The 17,706-nt window shown below is 37.3% G+C and overlaps 1 protein-coding gene across 5 annotated transcripts in view; it reads right to left on the bottom strand.

The window, feature by feature from the left end:
• The window catches only part of RBM39 (RNA binding motif protein 39), a 32,062-nt gene extending 17,724 nt beyond the window's left edge, over window positions 1-14,338 (bottom strand). For 2 of the 5 annotated variants that reach the window (XM_007447755.1, XM_007447757.1), the window contains exons 1-8: window positions 13,975-14,338; window positions 13,294-13,357; window positions 11,499-11,548; window positions 6,675-6,869; window positions 4,021-4,086; window positions 3,871-3,924; window positions 698-815; window positions 29-181 (exon numbers count right to left, since the gene is read on the bottom strand). In XM_007447755.1, the coding sequence (XP_007447817.1) occupies window positions 29-181; window positions 698-815; window positions 3,871-3,924; window positions 4,021-4,086; window positions 6,675-6,869; window positions 11,499-11,548; window positions 13,294-13,344 (687 nt within the window). In that variant the 5' untranslated portion in view covers window positions 13,345-13,357; window positions 13,975-14,338. Of the gene's footprint in view, window positions 1-28; window positions 182-697; window positions 816-3,870; window positions 3,925-4,020; window positions 4,087-6,674; window positions 6,870-11,498; window positions 11,549-13,275; window positions 13,358-13,974 lie in introns of all 5 variants that reach the window. The other 3 variants (XM_007447756.1, XM_007447758.1, XM_007447759.1) reach the window with 3 other exon arrangements.
• Between the last annotated feature and the right edge of the window lie 3,368 nt (window positions 14,339-17,706).

Raw genomic sequence — 17,706 nt, 5'->3', positions numbered from 1 at the left:
TCAAATTCTTAACCAAGAAAAAAGTTACCTGTGACGCCTGTACTATGATTGGCACTCCTAAAACCCGCTGGCCAGTTAATCCTATTGCTAGAGGCACTGAGCTAACATCGACAAATTCCACATAAGCAATTCCTTTGGAACGTCTTGAATTTCTATCAGAAATCATCCTCACATCTCGAACCTAAAAAGAAAACACACACTTTAGGTTCTGTTTGTGCAACCATTCACAGTAAGTATAATAATTTCAAAAGACAACAGGCATATTAATGATACTGCAAAGCAAGCCATTAAAAAGATTTTTTTAAATAGGTAAATTTGTAGGCCCAATTCATTTATCAACATACATCAATTCCAACACTATTAACTTCCAAGTGAGGCAAAAAGAAATGGTATCAAAAATAAATTCCCTGGACTTCGTCCAGTGGCTAAGATTCTCCACTCCCAATGCAGGGGGCCGGGTTAGATCCCTGGTCAGGGAACTAGATCCCACATGCCGCAACTAAGAGTTTGCATGCCGCAATTAAGACCCGATGCAGCCAATTATAAATATTAAAAAAAAAAAAAATTCCCTAACTAAATTCCACCAAACAAAAAAATATATTTAGATGTTTTCTAATTTTATCTGTCACACTGACAATTACTAAAATGTTGTTTGCAGTTTCTACTTAAATTAGCTCTGTAAATAGGCTTAGATTACCTTTCCTACTGTGGAGAAAAACTCTTCCAAATCCCTTGGCCGAATTCTTGCTGCCAGTTGCATGCAGAAAACGGTCCTTGCATCTCTTTCCTCAGGAGTCAGATTATCAATAGGCTCCCTAACAGGGGTAAAGAATATAGAATTAACTTTATAACTTATTCTTTTAAAATAACTTTTAATGCACGTTTTCAGTAAACAGAATAAACTTTCCTGAAACCAGTTTGTCACTACTCCCAAGCCCATTTTAACTATGATGTATATAAAATGTCCATAAAATAATTCACTGTGACTCAATGCCTTCAATATGATGATAATTTCTAAATTTTTCTGATAGTATCTTACATTATCAGGACCAAAGTCCACTGGCCTCTCAATCTTACAAATGGTACTCTCTCCAGAATAATAAAGGGAAGCCTGAGAGTTTAATGATAGTCACAAGTAATAACCCCTGAGTCCACACTAACGTTGGACTGGTCCAAATTAATAGAAAGGATGTTTCCCCAAAAGGAAATCATAAAATAAAATTAAGTTTCATAATCACAAATGACAAACTTGAGAGTAAAACCCCAAATGATGAAAACTATTTGACTCTAATAATTTTTTTTCACAAACTGAGATAGATACGTGGAATACTGAGGCAGCTGTTTATCAGAATTAGATCAGTCTTACTAAGACTCTACAAATTCAATACCCGAAAAAATACTTGATGGTTACAGAATAGAGACAGGAACAATTAGCAAGTCAAAAATGAAAAGCAAGAGATTATCTAGCCAAATAACAATAGTGGGATCTAATCTACTCATGCTTACAAACAGATGGTGTACACTTCTAAATTTACAGAGGAAACTAAAAGTGCCCAAATATGTGAGAAAAGTAAAAGAGCAAAATAGATAAATTTAACTTAATGAATGTCAAGGAAAAATAACATTGTCTACTGACATTATTATAAATAATTCTACTAAGATTAAGGTTCTAAGTAAATTCTTAAAAATGTAAGCATAAACATGCTCTTTCTTAACCATGTTCTGGACATTCTCCGGAAGAACTTTATAAAACTCACATTACATCCCCTTGAGAAATCTGCAAGTAATTTTAAACCTATTACCGCAAAACAGCGGTACAAAGCTGACTATATCCAAAGAATGAGAACTAAACGGGAGTTTTCCCATGAGAGAAAACTAAATATTAAACAAAAACTCAGTATCTGTTACAAAGAGCGCCTTTAAGAACATTAAGGCTATCACTAAATCCTAGGGTTAGAATATGTCAAACAAGAAGATAGACTCAAAAGTTAAAAGGTACCTATTTAAGGGAAGCCAGAACATCAGTAAAAAACAATGCTATCATGTTAAAACATTCCTTGAACCAAAATGGTAGACTAGATAGGTAAGTCTTATCTTTAAGAGGAAAATACCTCGCAGAAACACTCAAAAACATAATATTACTACTTGAAATCAAGTCAACGCAGTTACGATTTTGGAAATTAAATACTTTTCTCAAGTAATGGAGCCAAATGATAAAACTCATGACTATTTCAACTACTTTCCCACAAGAAGTTATTTCAATAACTTAAAATTTATTAACTCCAAAGGTGAGTCAAGGCTAAAGTTTTCTACAGCTAGCATTAAAAAATTTTAGACACACTGCCAACACATGAAAGAATGCTCAACATCATTAATCATTAGAGAAATGCCAATCAAAACTACAATGAGATATCACCTCACACCAGTCAGAATGGCCATCATCAAAAAATCTAGAAACAATAAATGCTGGAGAGGGTGTGGAGAAAAGGGAACACTCTTGCACTGCTTGTGGGAATGTAAATTGATACAGCCACTATGAAAAACAGTATGGAGGTTCCTTAAAAAACTACAAATGTAACTACCATACGACCCAACAATCGCACTACTGGGCATATACCTTGAGAAAACCATAATTCAAAGAGAGTCATGTACCACAATGTTCAATGCAGCTCTATTTACAATAGCCAGGAGATGGAAGCAACCTAAGTGTCCATCATCGGATGAATGGATAAAGAAAATGTGGCACATATATACAATAGAATATACTCAGCCATAAAAAGAAATGAAATTGAGTTATTTGTAGTGAGGTGGATGGACCTAGAGTCTGTCATACAGAGTGAAGTCAGTCAGAAAAAGAAAAACAAATACCGTATGCTAACACATACATATGGAATCTAAGGAAAAAAACAAAAAAGGTCATGAAGAACCTAAGGGTAAGATGGGAATAAAGACACAGACCTACTAGAGAATGGACTTGAGGATATGGGGAGGGGCAAGAGTAAGCTGTGACAAAGTGAGAGAGTGGCATGGACATATACACTACCAAACGTAAAATAGCTAGCTAGTGGGAAGCAGCTGCATGGCACAGGGAGATCAGCTCGGTGCTTTGCAACCACCTAGAGGGGTGGGATAGGGAGGGTGGGAGGGAGGGAGACACAAGAGGGAAGAGATATGGGAACGTATGTATACGTATAACTGATTCACTTTGTTATAAAGCAGAAACTAACACACCACTGTAAAGCAATTATACTCCAATAAAGATGTTAAAAAAATTTTTTTTAGCTACTATAAAAGAGAAATAAAAGCACATGTAACATCTACACATTAACGTGGGAATTTCTGCTCTGTTCTTCTCACATGCAAGTTATTGAAAACTTAGAAATTCACATTAATAATACTAGAATTGGACTTCCCTGGTGGCGCAGTGGTTAAGAATCTGCCTGCCAATGTAGGGGACATGGGTTCGAGCCCTGGTCCAGGAAGATCCCACATGCCACGGAGCAACTAAGCCCGTACGCCACAACTACTGAGCCTGCGCTCTAGAGCCCGCGAGCCACAGCTACTGAAGCCCTCGCGCCTAGGGGCTGTGCTCTGCAACGAGAGGCCACCATGATGAGAAGCCCATGCACCACAACAAAGAGTAGCCCCCCGCTTGTCCCCACTAGAGAAAGCCCGCGTGCAGCAATGAAGACCCAACTCAGCCAAAAATAAATAAATCTTTTAAAAATTAATACTACTAGAATTGCAAAACGAATCAAGATTTAATATGATCCAAATTACTATTTGTCATTAAATTTAGCAGTAACATAAGTTGTAAAAACTTTATAAAAGCTAAAAGTACAAAACAAAAGAAATAGGGACAACAGTTACCTCACTGGGCTCTTGTCTTTTCTGAATGGACTTTTGCTTCGGGAGCGTCGCCTGCTGCAAAGTTAAGAAGTTTCAAAAGTTACCCAAACAAGTACACCACATTAGTTCCTTGAAAAACAATTTAAACAATTCAGAAGTATGTTTAAAAACCTTAATTTGATGCTATGAGGCAACCCAATCTTTCCTCGGATGGCACTGTTAAATTTTGGTCCGGAGCTAAAAAGGAAACACAAAATTACACTAGTTACAGGGTTAGGGTCTTGCTAAGATCGCGTTCATGCGCTCTCCAGCAAGTTTAACATTGTTTAGGCTGCTTGTTTTCCACCTCAATTATGAAGAGGAAATAAAGAGACTTTTTCTTCTCTTAACTCTATCCCAGGCAAACTGCTCTTACAGTTATCCATCCTGGACCACTGAGAGGTGCCAAGACCAAAGGTTACAGCCTCAAGATTTTTAATATTCTGAAAATGCTCAATTTTCAGTCTAGTTCTCTTTAACTACATATTTATGAATACGTTCCTGAGATTTAGGGGGGAAAAAAAAGACACAAAGTGAAAATTATCCTGAACTTCCCTCACACCAGGACTATAATTAACAATTTGGTGAGCATCTTTGCAGATCCTTCCTAAGGAATATACATGTGCTCATATATACACACATATACAATATTCATGTATGTCTTCTTGTTTGAGGAACTCTTTTTTTTTATTTTTCAGGCCACACCACGTGGCTTGTGGGATCTTAGTTCCTCAACCAGGGACTGAACCCAGGCCCCAGGCAGTGAAAGCGCAGTCCTAACCAGGGAATTCCCTTGAGGAGTTTCTTTTAAAATATAAAGGAACTAATTCTTTCCATAATCATGAAACTCCAACTTTTTCATTTAACAGTAAGTCTCCAAGACTGCATATAAGCATATGTAGCATGTCACACACCTCGGTTCTTTTCGACAAAATAGTCCATGGTAAAGATGTGAAGGAAGTTCATCAATCCCTCAGGAAAATTCTTTTTTCGGGACTTGACATATTAAAGATGTATTTTCGAAAAAGATCACAAAAGTAACTTTTTAAAAAGCTTTATTCTGTAGTCTAGAATATTCTAAAAAAGCCCAGTAGTTTATGGCCCTTTTATTTTGAAAGACCAAACTAAGTTAAAAGGTCAGATCAGATGTCCCTTAGTGCTCATCCTGCTATCCTTTACCAGATGGGTAGCAAAATGAAAATATATGGTGGTCTTCAATCCACATTTGGATTTGTTTTCATGGACTCTACGTGCACGTATAACACCCAAGCAGTTCCAAATAAAATTGTATTAAATGGGTCCTTTGCAAAGCACACTAAAAGTGATCATTAAGAATATATATTTACTGGATAAATAAGAGTCTATAAGCTATTTTCTTTCCCCTTCAATTATAAAAGTTTCAGTTACTGCCTTGGTAGTTAAAAATCACCTGAAACCAAACATAAGAACCAAGTGAGTTTAAGTTAGACCAGAATCACAGGCTGACTTCAAGTATTCATCACTGATCAGAGATAATAATATTCAGAATTTATTAAAGCAATCCTTCCCCCCTACTTAGTTCATTCTGGTAAAAAAGAATGCAGTAAATTTTGATAAATTGGACAAAAAGTGAAGTATTTTCTAATAAAGCACTCAGACGTAAAATAACATTGTGGTCCTTTTTAAGCTGTTAAAAAGTTTATAAAATAATCAGCTAAGAGGACCTTAGAGAACAAGGAGTGGAACCCTTTTTATTGAAAAACGTGAATCACATCTCCAAGTATTACTAACTTTATTGGCTTCAAATAATAACAAAACATTTCATCAATAACAGTATTATGGGTGCTCTAATTTACATTCTCTTCTCATTCAAGACTCAATAGCCTGTCAGTGGTTACCTCCTTCTCTAAAGATGAGAAAACTAAAGCTTAAGAATGTTTCTTAGAGTGTTTAACCAATTTAAAGAGCCAAGGCTCTGATTCAGGACTGTTGTCTCTGAATTCAGTCTTAAACCATTCAAGTTTCAACGTTAAAACTGTTAATTTTAACGTATCACACAGTTTACAACAGTGTATTTACTAACAGGAAAGAACATCATAAATCACTAGGGACTGTTAGACTGAACTGCTTAAAGAGTTGCAAGAAGGCTCTTTCCAAAGTCATTAATACATTTTAGCTTTTTAAAAATTACTATTAATGAAACATTTCCAACACGTTTAACCACATCAGAATTTCCATAGTGATTCAACCTTAAAAGCAGTTTTAGTGAGTTCTTACTATTAAAACACCTTAAATACAAAGATGTGTGATCATTATCAAGAAGCATGCACTAAATTCACAACTGGTCTGTCATTTCAGCTGAAAACAGCCACACAGACAAGACTGTTAACTATGTATTTGACTGACTATACATATTTGCAGTTTGTATCCATCTGAGCTTCATAAACTTTATGTTCAGTAAAGGATACTGTGATAGCTCACAAACCTTTAAGCTCTCATGTATTTGGCACTACAATATCAAATCTTTTTTTTTAAAAGCACTTTAGTGCTTTAGTTTGAATTGGCACACAGTAATATTTTTAGATGGAGTAACAGAAAATGTTCTGCATGCCTAGTAAAACAAACATGTATCTGTCCACACACTGCATTTCTACTGGACTTTTCAATTCCAAAATCCTTATTTAATACTTTTTAACTGATCATATTGAAAAATAAAATTCCACAATTCAAGTCACTCCAGTTACACTGCTATCTGGATACCCAGAAAAATCTCTCAAACCAATATCATCATAATTATAGTTACATACTAAGGACTTCTGTAGCGGCCTCTGAATCTGCGATCTCGACTTCTTGAACGGCTCCGTCTCCTTTCTTTGCTTCTACTCCGCTTCCTTTCACGGCTTTTGCTCTTTTTCCTTTCTCTATCTCTACTTCGCTTCCTTTCCTTACTTTTGCTTCTTTTTCGTTCATGACTACGACTTCTGCTCTTGCTTTTTTTCCTCCTGAGAAGAAAAAAGTCACCATTATCTTGCTGATTTAAGAATATGCAAAAATATACTTCATCTTATGGTCCGATATATTTTGCTATTTTTACTATCATATAATGATACATAATAATCACTTATGGAAAAATAATTCCTAGGTAAGGCAAACAACACCCCACCTTTGCCTTCTACTACTGAAAATCAGCAGCCAGTTGACAATGAATCATTTAGTGAGAGGGACTATAATGATCTTTCTTGAGAGTCAGCTAGAGCTTTAACAAGGAGAGAACTTATTGGTAGGTATAAATCAAAACCTGAACTTTAAAATTTTTTTTTTTTGGCCATGCTGCACAGCATGCAGGATATATCTTACCCTGACCAAGGATCGAACCCCATGCCCCATGCAGTGGCAGCACAGAGTCACAAACTACTGGAGTACCAGGGAAGTCCTGTGAACTTTATTTAAAAGTTCTATCATATCTGGCCAACTAAGTATAACTGTAATCCAAAACACACAGTAATAGAATCAAAGTTACAACAGAATACTTTAAGTATTAGTGTTGGATCATATAAAAAAGTTGCCATGAAATACACTAATTTCTCTTAAGTAAGCCAATTTTGACCCAATTTGCACATATGAATATTATATACTTTCAAAGGGCCATACAGGCATCACTATTTCCGTTTTTATGGGCAAAATTATTACAAATAATGACAAAGGACAATAAAACTAATGCCGTAAAATGCAATTTGACACTCCCAGACTTCAATGTGACCACTTCAGATACTTTCAAGTTACAATGAGTACACCAGATATTGAAATATGCCATTTTTATGCCAGTTTATACAAGCCTGTGGGTTACAACCAAAAGGAAGAATCAACACCTTTATAAATCTTTATAAATTCTCAAGCTCTGAAAGGTAAAAAAGCCAGTCAGTCGTGTATCTTCCTGTTCATTTCTGTATTCCTCACAGCATACCACCCACTCATTCCGTAATTTTTATAATCTGTACCTCTGTCATCACCCAAATTTTAGAGGTGCCTTCAGATATTTCAATATAAATTGAAAGACATTTCAAATTAAACTTATCCACTTAAATGTCATTTTGTATTGGCTAAAAGATTATGAAACATTTTGACAACTACATCATTTGGAAATTGAATTAACTGTTTAGTCCTTATCAAAGCAAAGTTAGCACAAGAGCAATTGAAGTCTGCCTCAGAGAACCTGTAAGCAGGTCATCTTAGAGTGCATTGAAAATAGAAAACGAAGACACCCACCTTCTGGAATCTTGAAACCCACACTCCAATCACAAGGAGATGTAGAGCTTTCCAAGGAGGCAGAAACTTTGTCTAAAATTTCAAGATAATCCACCTGACTGTCAGAAATGTATATGCTAGGTAGCACATGACAGAAAATTAGGCTACACTCATTACTTATACAGAAGTCATCAAAGCAATGCCCAGAAGGGCAACAGATAACATTCCAACTTTGTTGCCTAAAAACCTGAAACTATCTCTTAGACTAAAGAATTCTGAGATAGCTATAATCAAAAATCCTAAATATTATCAATTAGGGGACAAAGTAAAAACTCCATCCCCCGCAAAAAGGACAAATAAAGTTTTGCTCTGCTTATAATGGCCCGTTGCAGAGAGGCAGCCAACCTCCCAAATTACCTTTTTTAGGCCCAAAATTTATTGCGCCAAAGGAAAGGACTCGAAAATTGGAGAGCTAATTTCAACTTAAGGTCTTCCTAGGACTTTTTATAAATGAGTCCCCACCCACATCTGAAGGCAACCCCAGACAGGTAAAAAGACAGCAACATACTAAGACATTCAGAAATATAATCCTCTTTATAAAGCCCAAACAAAAATTTAAGGGTGCAAGAAAGCAGTGTACTTCTCTATAACAAGATGAAGCTTCAAAGAACATTTATTAAGTTAACTAAAGAAGGGTTATCAAAATCCACACTAATAGTCAAATCCTGTTACAACTTAAAAGGGACTTTCCAAAGTCTTTAGTGGCAGTGGAATTTTGTACTGAACATCATTGAAGTAAATGGTCCACTGGGCTGGGCCTTTGGACTTTTTGGTTATATGGCCTCTGCTGTAAAGGTGTTTTGCTATAACTGGATTTGACCTCTTCCATGTAAGAAGATCTAAATTTTAAATGCAAAGTACTCTGGAAAATAAGAAAAAAAATAGAAAAGTCATTTATTCCAAAATTTATAGATAATCCACACCACAGTAGCCAATATATTTCAGCTGTGTCATTTGTTTTTTATCCGTTTTTGAGAAATTCCAAAAGAGCTTAACTGAATGGATGCTGGTTGCGACTTTGCAAAACTGGTTATACTAACAAATAATACTCCCATGAAGGCAAGCTCAGGTACTTAAAAAGGCATACTTTGAGGTCTTGCCAAGCTCAGGGGTATAGCTTTTCAGAAAGAAGGCTAATAGACAACCAATTTGCGTTAATATTAAACTTAGTTCCTTTTACTATTACCTGAAATCAATTGAGTGTATGTACTGAGAATTACTATTTTTTAAAAGAAAACATTTACTAGTCAGTCAACTCTCAATTTCGCATAATGTGCATTTTCTTACTACCTTAAAACTACATCCCAATACTCAATGGCTTTTAAAAAACAATGAAGTTTTAGGATGAAAAATGCACATGGCACGTTCCTTTGGTTAAGAGACCTAATTTATACTAAAAACTAATATGTAAGAACATTCTGCTTGTTTTATAATTTATGCCTAAATACAAAAATTTTTTTCTAGATAACTTTCAAATTAATTTGAAAGATTAATTCCCTTCAGAAAAAAAATGGGTGAACAGTTACTGACTGACCAAGGGAGTCATTTATTTAATCAGCTTTAACTGAGAATGAGGAGAATGAGAAGTCTGACAGAGAAATAATATGTACATTTAAAAAGAAACTAGATGATAGCTGTAGTTTTGAAAAGGTTCTTCTCTTAAACAAAAAATCCTATGGGCAATTAAATTGTCCGTTCTTCTATTTAGTCCCATTGGACTCTTTACATTATATATATAAACACCACTAAGTATGCACCAGTCATTGAGAGCTTAATGCTAAATTTCCTTGTCAAAGACTGGTAGTCTTAATGAGCTTAGTTGTAGGATGATTAACAAATATAAACTGGAGATGGTATTAGTAGCAAGAAATGACATGTAAGAATGGTACAACAAAGTAGGCATGTGCCCTACAGTGTAGGTCCTCATTCTTTTGGCACTTAAGAGTGAGATCTTTATCCATCCACTTGGCCTGATATCTAGAGATTGGATAATTTCAATTTATATGGTTACCCCTTCCTGGGTTTTCTTTTGATTACAGAATTGCAAATGACAACGATTAATTAGGAAACTTACTTTGGTAAAAGGTCTAAAAGCAGAGAACATTATACCACACAAAGATTGGCTGACTGCCTCAAATTATAACAATTCAAGACTAAACCCAACCCAATACCCTTAACATGATTAGTGAGGAACTATAACAGACTCCCACCCAAACAAAAAAAAATAGGACACGTCCTACAAATTGCATCATTTTGATCCATTACTACAATATTCTAGGGGTAAGAATATCGGTGTAGCAAAACCTGGACAATCCAGTCTATGTCCTCATCTATTTTATGAAATTATATTAACCTACCTTACAAACTTGTGAGGATACTGAGGTAGTATATTATGAAGCACTTAGAGCTCTTAGAAGGAAGCACCAGAAAGAACCAAGTAAGTGGCTTATTCTACATCACTTTTCATTATGTATTATGGGGTCACGAACATGACAGAACGTTTGAATATGACATCACGAAGGCTAGTAAAATGTCTTAATGCTTATAATACAGACCATGTGATGTTAAGACTCAATGATTTTAGAGCTGAAGGAAAACTCCAACAGGGCCAAATTTTATAAAGCGCATCTATTTAGACTTCTTGTATACTATACTCTGTACTAGTCTGTATCAGAGTTCCTATTAAGGGTTACTTCTTTAACCTAAATGACACGCATAAATATTCATAGTTTTTTGAAACTCCATTCTCACTATTAAGTCTATCAGAGTTTAAAAAGCTTAAGAGGACAAAAGCCATGTCAGAGGAACATTAAGAAGTACTTAAGTGTGCTATAACATCACTACAAAAAGAACCTTTAGGAGCATCAAGGAGCATAAATAATTCACAGCTCTGACTCCTTCAGTAATTTAGGACAAACAATACTTCTCCACAGCCTGGTTATTACCTTCTTCTTTCTAACCACCTTCAGTGGATATAATAGTTTTTACTGATAACATTGATAAAATAATATTAAGCTGAAATTAATAAATTTAAGACAAAATACAAGCTCTAACACTAGAACTCTTATGCAGATTGTCATGGATGGACTTGGAGGGGAAGGTGTCCAAAAAGTTCCTGACACCAATTCCTGAAATTAAGTAAAGAGTCCATAGTTTTACATCCTCAAAGTGTCTCATCCCCGAAAGTAAAGAACCTACTTTTCTAAAAAAGGCAAAGAAACCCTTCAGGAGAGAACCTTGGGTTTGATGCTTTAGCCACAGGAATACAACTTAAAAAGTCAATCACATATAGCTCCCCCCAACCCAGGTCCCTTCTTAAAACTTACTTTTTGCTACGTTCTTCATGGCCGTTGGCACTGCTCAACTTGTTCTCATCCTAAGCAGGGTTGATAGAAGAACATCATGAGGACGAAGTGGTAACATTTCAAGTTGTCAAAGGGTAAAGGGAATAGGAATAAGAAAATACAAAACAATTTTAAAACTAATTACTTATTTATAGTTTAACATGGAAGGCTATAAAAAAATTTAGATGGATATGTGTTTAACCACTTTGTTGCTTACAAATTAAGTCATCAAGATACAAAAATAAAAATGCATATTAACACGTCAAATTTTATTTTCTTACATAGTTAGATAGTAAGTTATCCAGATTTACAGTGTTGAAGTGGTTAAATAGAATTTCTATAAAACATGAATGAAGTCCTGTTTTGAGTTTTATTCCATGTGCTATGGCCCCTTTGGTCAGTACCATGGCTCTATTTCTGCCTAAGCCCCATGTGGCCATGCTAGCAGCCAGCCACTATCGATTTCCTGTGACCGATGCCATTCCTGAGATCTTCGCCCATTTCCGTTGGAGGGTTGGGACTGTAAGAGCTTGATGCCACCTCTGTCACACATCTCGCCCTGAAGCAAACAGGGATTCACACTGCTTTAGTAATGTTGACTCCCAAGAACCCAAGAAAGTCAATTAATAATCGACCAGTCCTACTTCCATACCTGTTTACATGGAATTACATCCATGTTAAACTAAGACAAAATTTTAACATTAAAATAGAAAGTAGCGCTTCAAGAGTCTAAGCATTACAAAACTACATACACTATTCAAAGCTTTAAAGAATTCATCCAAATTGGTACCACATGGTCGAGCTATACACTCCAAAACAAATGTATTATTTTTAAAAGGTTTAGCGCAATGTTTATTTTAAAGTTTGATTACATCAGTTATAGGAGTATAAGTGCTAACTTACAAAGCTTACAGTTTGTGACATCAGTGATAACGCATGCATACTGCTATTTTCACCACCAACTGGTGAAAGAATGAAAAGACACTTTTACTGTGATACTGAAATGGGTCAAAGACTGTATTATTAGTCAAAATAACTCCTTTGTAGTTTTATGTGTGAAATATTATGACAGGGACTAATTAAAAATAAAACAATATGGAGAACAGTTAAACAGTCATCAAGTGACTCAAGTTGTGATATTGCCTCTTTCGCTTTAAGAATTTTCTTTTATTCAGGGATCCAAGAATTTTAGTAATTTTTAACTGAGCAGATCATCACCTGCCTGTTTTAATATTGACTATTACCAGTCTTATGTATAGGATAAATTTTTAAATCTCACCCATTTCTTCTTGTAAGGCTTGTCTTATTTAAAGATTTACTTGCCACAGACTGGTTATGCTGTGTTATTCTTGGACCCCTGCTGCTTTCCCAAACCACTACATTCACCTTTTTGCTATACCAAACTGGAGCTGGTAATTCTTAGTTGAGTCATTTTACCTAGGGGACCACGGTACAGCGATAAGTCACTCAATTACTACCTTATGATTGACAGTTCACACTGGAATCAAAGGTGAATTCATGGGAGTAGAGGTGAGATATCGTTAGGCAAGTCTACAAAGAGAGATAGATGGGCATTTATTCATCACGCTGAAGTGAAACTACTGCACAATATTATTACATCAATAGCATATATTTACTTTTGTAAGTTACACTTAATGCATCTCTGATAAGATAAATCAAGAGGGCTCCGGGGAGGTTAGTTTACATTTCAGCAGTAGTTTCGTGAATAATGCTAAATTAAGAAATAGATAGACCTCACCGACTTGTTTTTTCTCACCTTCTTGTAAGGAGCCTCAAGCATTGCTTCAATATCAATATCGTCTGCCATTTTCTCTGAACGCCTAAGTGAAGAATAAGAATGAAAAATTCAATGAGTAAACAATTTTAAATTTTGCTAAATTTCCTTCTTACCGGACATATTCCAAAACTTCCGAGACGCCCCACAAAACGACTAAGGTGGGACGACGCACTTTAGTAGGTTTGACAATTAAACCTGAAATGTCCCCAAAAGCGAACACGCTAAAGCAGATTAAGTATCCGATTTTTAAAAAGCCTGTAATGCCTCAAAAAACAACCCGAGAGCATCGAACGAAAGCTCCTCTTTCGCCGCAAAAACCCGCGCTGCCATTTTAGGGGCAAAGGGAAACTCCCTCGGTTGGGAGGAGTTCGGTGCCAAGACAGCGCTCGGCTGGCGCCATGTTGGGAGGTCGCGGTCGTCGCAGGCCTCGAAAGGACAGGTCGCCATCTGCCCGAGGCCTCTCTGGAGCCCATGCCACCTGAAAACCCTGAAATTTACCCAACCGAAAAAGAAGGGCGCGGTCTTCGAAATTAAGCCCATTTCTCGAAAACCTGCCCCCCCACCGTCGCTTAAGACGGCCTAAGGAGTGCCCCTCAACCCAGAGAAGAACCACACCTCAGAAAAGCCCTGCAAATACGGGGGTCCGCGACGCCTCCTTACCTGTGCGGGCTTCCGGGGCCCCAGCGGTGCTCGTATTCGGAAAAAGGGGGGGTTGCTACTGCCGCCGCTGTTGCTACTGTTAAGCCGCTAGGCCCAGGCCGCAGTACCACCCAGCCCAAATTTCGGGCTCCGAGGGCGGATAGGCCCAAGAGAATCTAAAAGAAACAATGGGATTAGAGGAGCCCGCGCGGGAGTTCAGGAAGGCGGCTTCGGCAGCGGAGGATCCACCCCTGCGACAGCGTCGGCAAGCTCTCTGAAATGGCGGCCGCGGCTTCCCCGTACTAACATTCACCAACAGAGATACACACACACAAACACACGGGGCCTCACAGAGCCCTCAGCACGGGCTCTCGCGAGAAGCTGCTCTTAGTCTCAGTCCGGAGCAGCGGAAATATCGCGAGATCTAGGCATAGGGCCCAGCGACCGTGGCCTAATCTCGCGCAATGATTGCGCCAAGGATATTCCCATCCCCCACTCAGAGAGGCGCTTTTGACTCCCCCCTCCAGATTGGCGTCCACATCTCGCGAGATCGCGCAAGTTGCTAGCGCAAAGACGGTTGGTACGTTTCCTGTCAATTTTCTAGAAAACTCACCGTTGAGTGGAGCATGGTGGTCACCGCCCCCTCGTGGCGCCTCCCAACGACTATCAGAAGGTTTCTCCCTCAGCGCTGATGGGTTTCCCCCACCTCCCGCGAGCCTCCTATCTAGATGTCTGTCAAGGTCGCCATAAAGCAACCTAGTCCATATGGCGATAGAATAAAACGAAAACGCTCATGTTTAGATTATCCGCCGGGGTGAAGATGGAGTGAAAAGCATGTGAGAGAGAAGTCGAAAAGAGACGTACAGGCGTAGGGGGCTAAGGGTGTAGAATAAAAAATTAGATTTCTCGGCCTTGTGGAGCCAGTGGACTAGGCACTGCGGCGACTGTCGAGCTTCAAAACAGCCTTGGAAGTAGTGGAAAAAGGCAAAGTGAAGGTGAAAAAACACTGCTCCTCTTGGCAGTGGACCAGCTTTGTGACCCTCGAATTTATAGTCTGGCCTTGTGTCGGGGTTGCTATTGTTTCTTCAAAAATGTCCCCCATCCCCCTGGAACTTGGCTTCTCGCCCCTGAAGTCTCCCAGATGCCTGGCAGTTAGAGTGTACATTCACCGCTTGTTCTTTGGTCTACATGGTGAAAAAGAGCGGAGGGCAGAGAGGTCATTGACTATAAGACTTTTAACTCTAAGATAAAAATGCTTGAAAAAATTTGGAAAGATAACTTACAAGCAACAAATTTTGAGGGAGAAAATCTTTTATTTTTTTTATTTGAGGGAGAAAATCTTGAAGTCTGTTGACAGCTTAATGACTGAGGGCAAAGATTTGTAATGAGTTTGTAACTGCTTCAGCACTGTGACCTAAGGCAAGTAAATTAACCTCTCAGAGCCTACCCTCCCTTTCCTCCTGTGAAGAGTATAGTATAATTACTTAACCTCTTGATCTTGACATAGGCCGATAATGCTCACTAGTGGATTCTCAGCGCTTAGCCACATACCCAGCCAGGTGGACACGTAATAAATGAATGAATGAAAGCCTAATAGTATAGTGAGGATTGAATGAGGTAATAGCTGTAAAATGCCTGGCAAATATTTAATCCTCAAAACAGTTAACTTCTGTTATTTCTAAACAAAATTATTTAGAGGAAAGTATAGAGAGGCTTTCCATTTCGGATTAACTTTCCACTCAGGTGTTTCTTTAAGAGGGTTAATAGATTTTGCATAATTAGTAATATTCCCTTAACTTCTTTTCCTAAAAACTCATATCCTCTTTTCATTTTTTATTTTATTATTTTTAATATTTATTTATTTAGTTAGTAGCATCGGGTCTTAGTTGCGGCAAGCGGGCTGCTTAGTTGCAGCTTGCCGGCTTCTTAGTTGAGGCACGTGGGCTCCTTAGTTGCGGCATGCATGTGGGATCTAGTTCCCGGGCCAGAGATCAAACCCGGGCCCCCTGGATTGGGAGCACAGTCTTAACCACTGTGCCACCAGGAAAGTCCATTTTTTAAATGTTGAAAATCACCACATTATATTGACGCATAATATATCAGAAAAGACAAGCTAGCCTTTGCCTCTCTTTTCCCTTTAAGTGTTGTGGCTTGTTAATTGTGCCAATATTAAAGCATAGGTGGTGGCCCCTTCTTAATTTTTTTCTTTGTTTGGGAACATGACAGAATTCGACCTTAACCTCTAGACTTCTTATTTGAGAAGAGAAAGGTTTTAAGCTCTAAGTCACTTGAGTATTGAATATCCCTTAAATTGTTTTCTGTTCCAGGAATATCAGAGTGAACCTGGCAGGTGAGCACGCAATCAAGAAACATCTGCTGGAAAACTCAGTCTCTAAAACAAAAGTATTTTTATATATTTAAAAGAAAATATTAAAAACATAATATGCTTTTCATTCTCTTTGCAAAACCTCTCTTGCTCTGTCTGGCTCCTGGACTCATTGCCCTTTCATCATTTTGTTCTCGAGTCATTTGCAGTGAAGGTCATTGGGTTAAATCATCACCAGCACCAAGAATATCATTCTATCTTAAAACTTATGAAGAGGAGACCACAGCATAACTAAGCGCCAGGGATAAAGGAGGTAACATATTATGCTTAGAGAATTTGACTGAAAATTAAATATATTTTGCCAATGTGAGTTTTTTAATGTCCACGTATGATTTTTATGGACAGGGGATGCTATTTTTCACAATTGCATTTTAAAAACTAATATTCAACTTATATAATAAGTGCATTTTTATCCAGTTTTCCTTGAGTCTTTAAGACTGACTTAGAAAATTTGTTTGTTTTATTTATGAATCTAACTAAATAAAATTTTAGAATCATCTTCACTTTTTCTGTTAATATTGAGTTGAATTCCAGTTGAATGGACTAAATTCCCTTCAAAAGCTCAGTCCCATTTATGTTAGGCAAGTTTCTTCAAATTTAGTATGCTATCAATTTAACATGATGTATTATTTTTTTTAGTATTTTAAAACTTTCCAAAGTATGTAAACAATTCTTCTAAATCTAAAAAATTATAATCACAAAGTGAGTTTTAAAACTTCTTAAAGTATTCTAATGTAGTCTCATACCTTTCCAATTAAAATCACAAATCTCAAGTCAATTACTCAATCACACATTTTTTATTTGAATTTCTAGTATGCCAAGTTCCCTTAAACATTACAATTTTTTTAAATTTATTTATTTATTTTTGGCTACGTTGGGTCTTCGTTGCTGTGTGCGGGCTTTCTCTAGTTGCGGTGAGCAGGGGCTACTCTTCATTGCAGTGGCTACTCTTGCTGCAGAGCGCGGGCTCAGCAGTTGTGGCACACGGGCTTAGCTGCTCCGCGACATGTGGGATCTTCCAGGACCAGGGATTGAACCCGTGTCCCTTGCACGGGCAGGTGGATTCCTAACCACTGCACCACCAGGGAAGCCCCTAAACATTACAATATTTTTTTTTTTTTTTTTTTTTTTTTTTTTTTTGGTATAGGATTGATTCATTTGAATTGTACAAGACCCTGGGCAAAACACAAAAGCTTGCTAAAATTAATTCCATCCAGCCAGTCTGTTTTGCCTAAGAGCCAGTGAAGCTAATTCATTGAACACATAGAAAAATCTGTTTACACCATGAAACCTCTTTTCCTATGCGATGCCCACTGCTGGCAAAGTAAAAACTGAAAACATTGGCAAAAAAAAAAAAAAAAAAAAAA

Source organism: Lipotes vexillifer, unplaced genomic scaffold (assembly GCF_000442215.2).
Source record: "Lipotes vexillifer unplaced genomic scaffold, Lipotes_vexillifer_v1.1 scaffold397, whole genome shotgun sequence".
NCBI lineage: Eukaryota > Metazoa > Chordata > Mammalia > Artiodactyla > Lipotidae > Lipotes > Lipotes vexillifer.
This window is presented reverse-complemented; position numbering and strand designations above follow the sequence as displayed.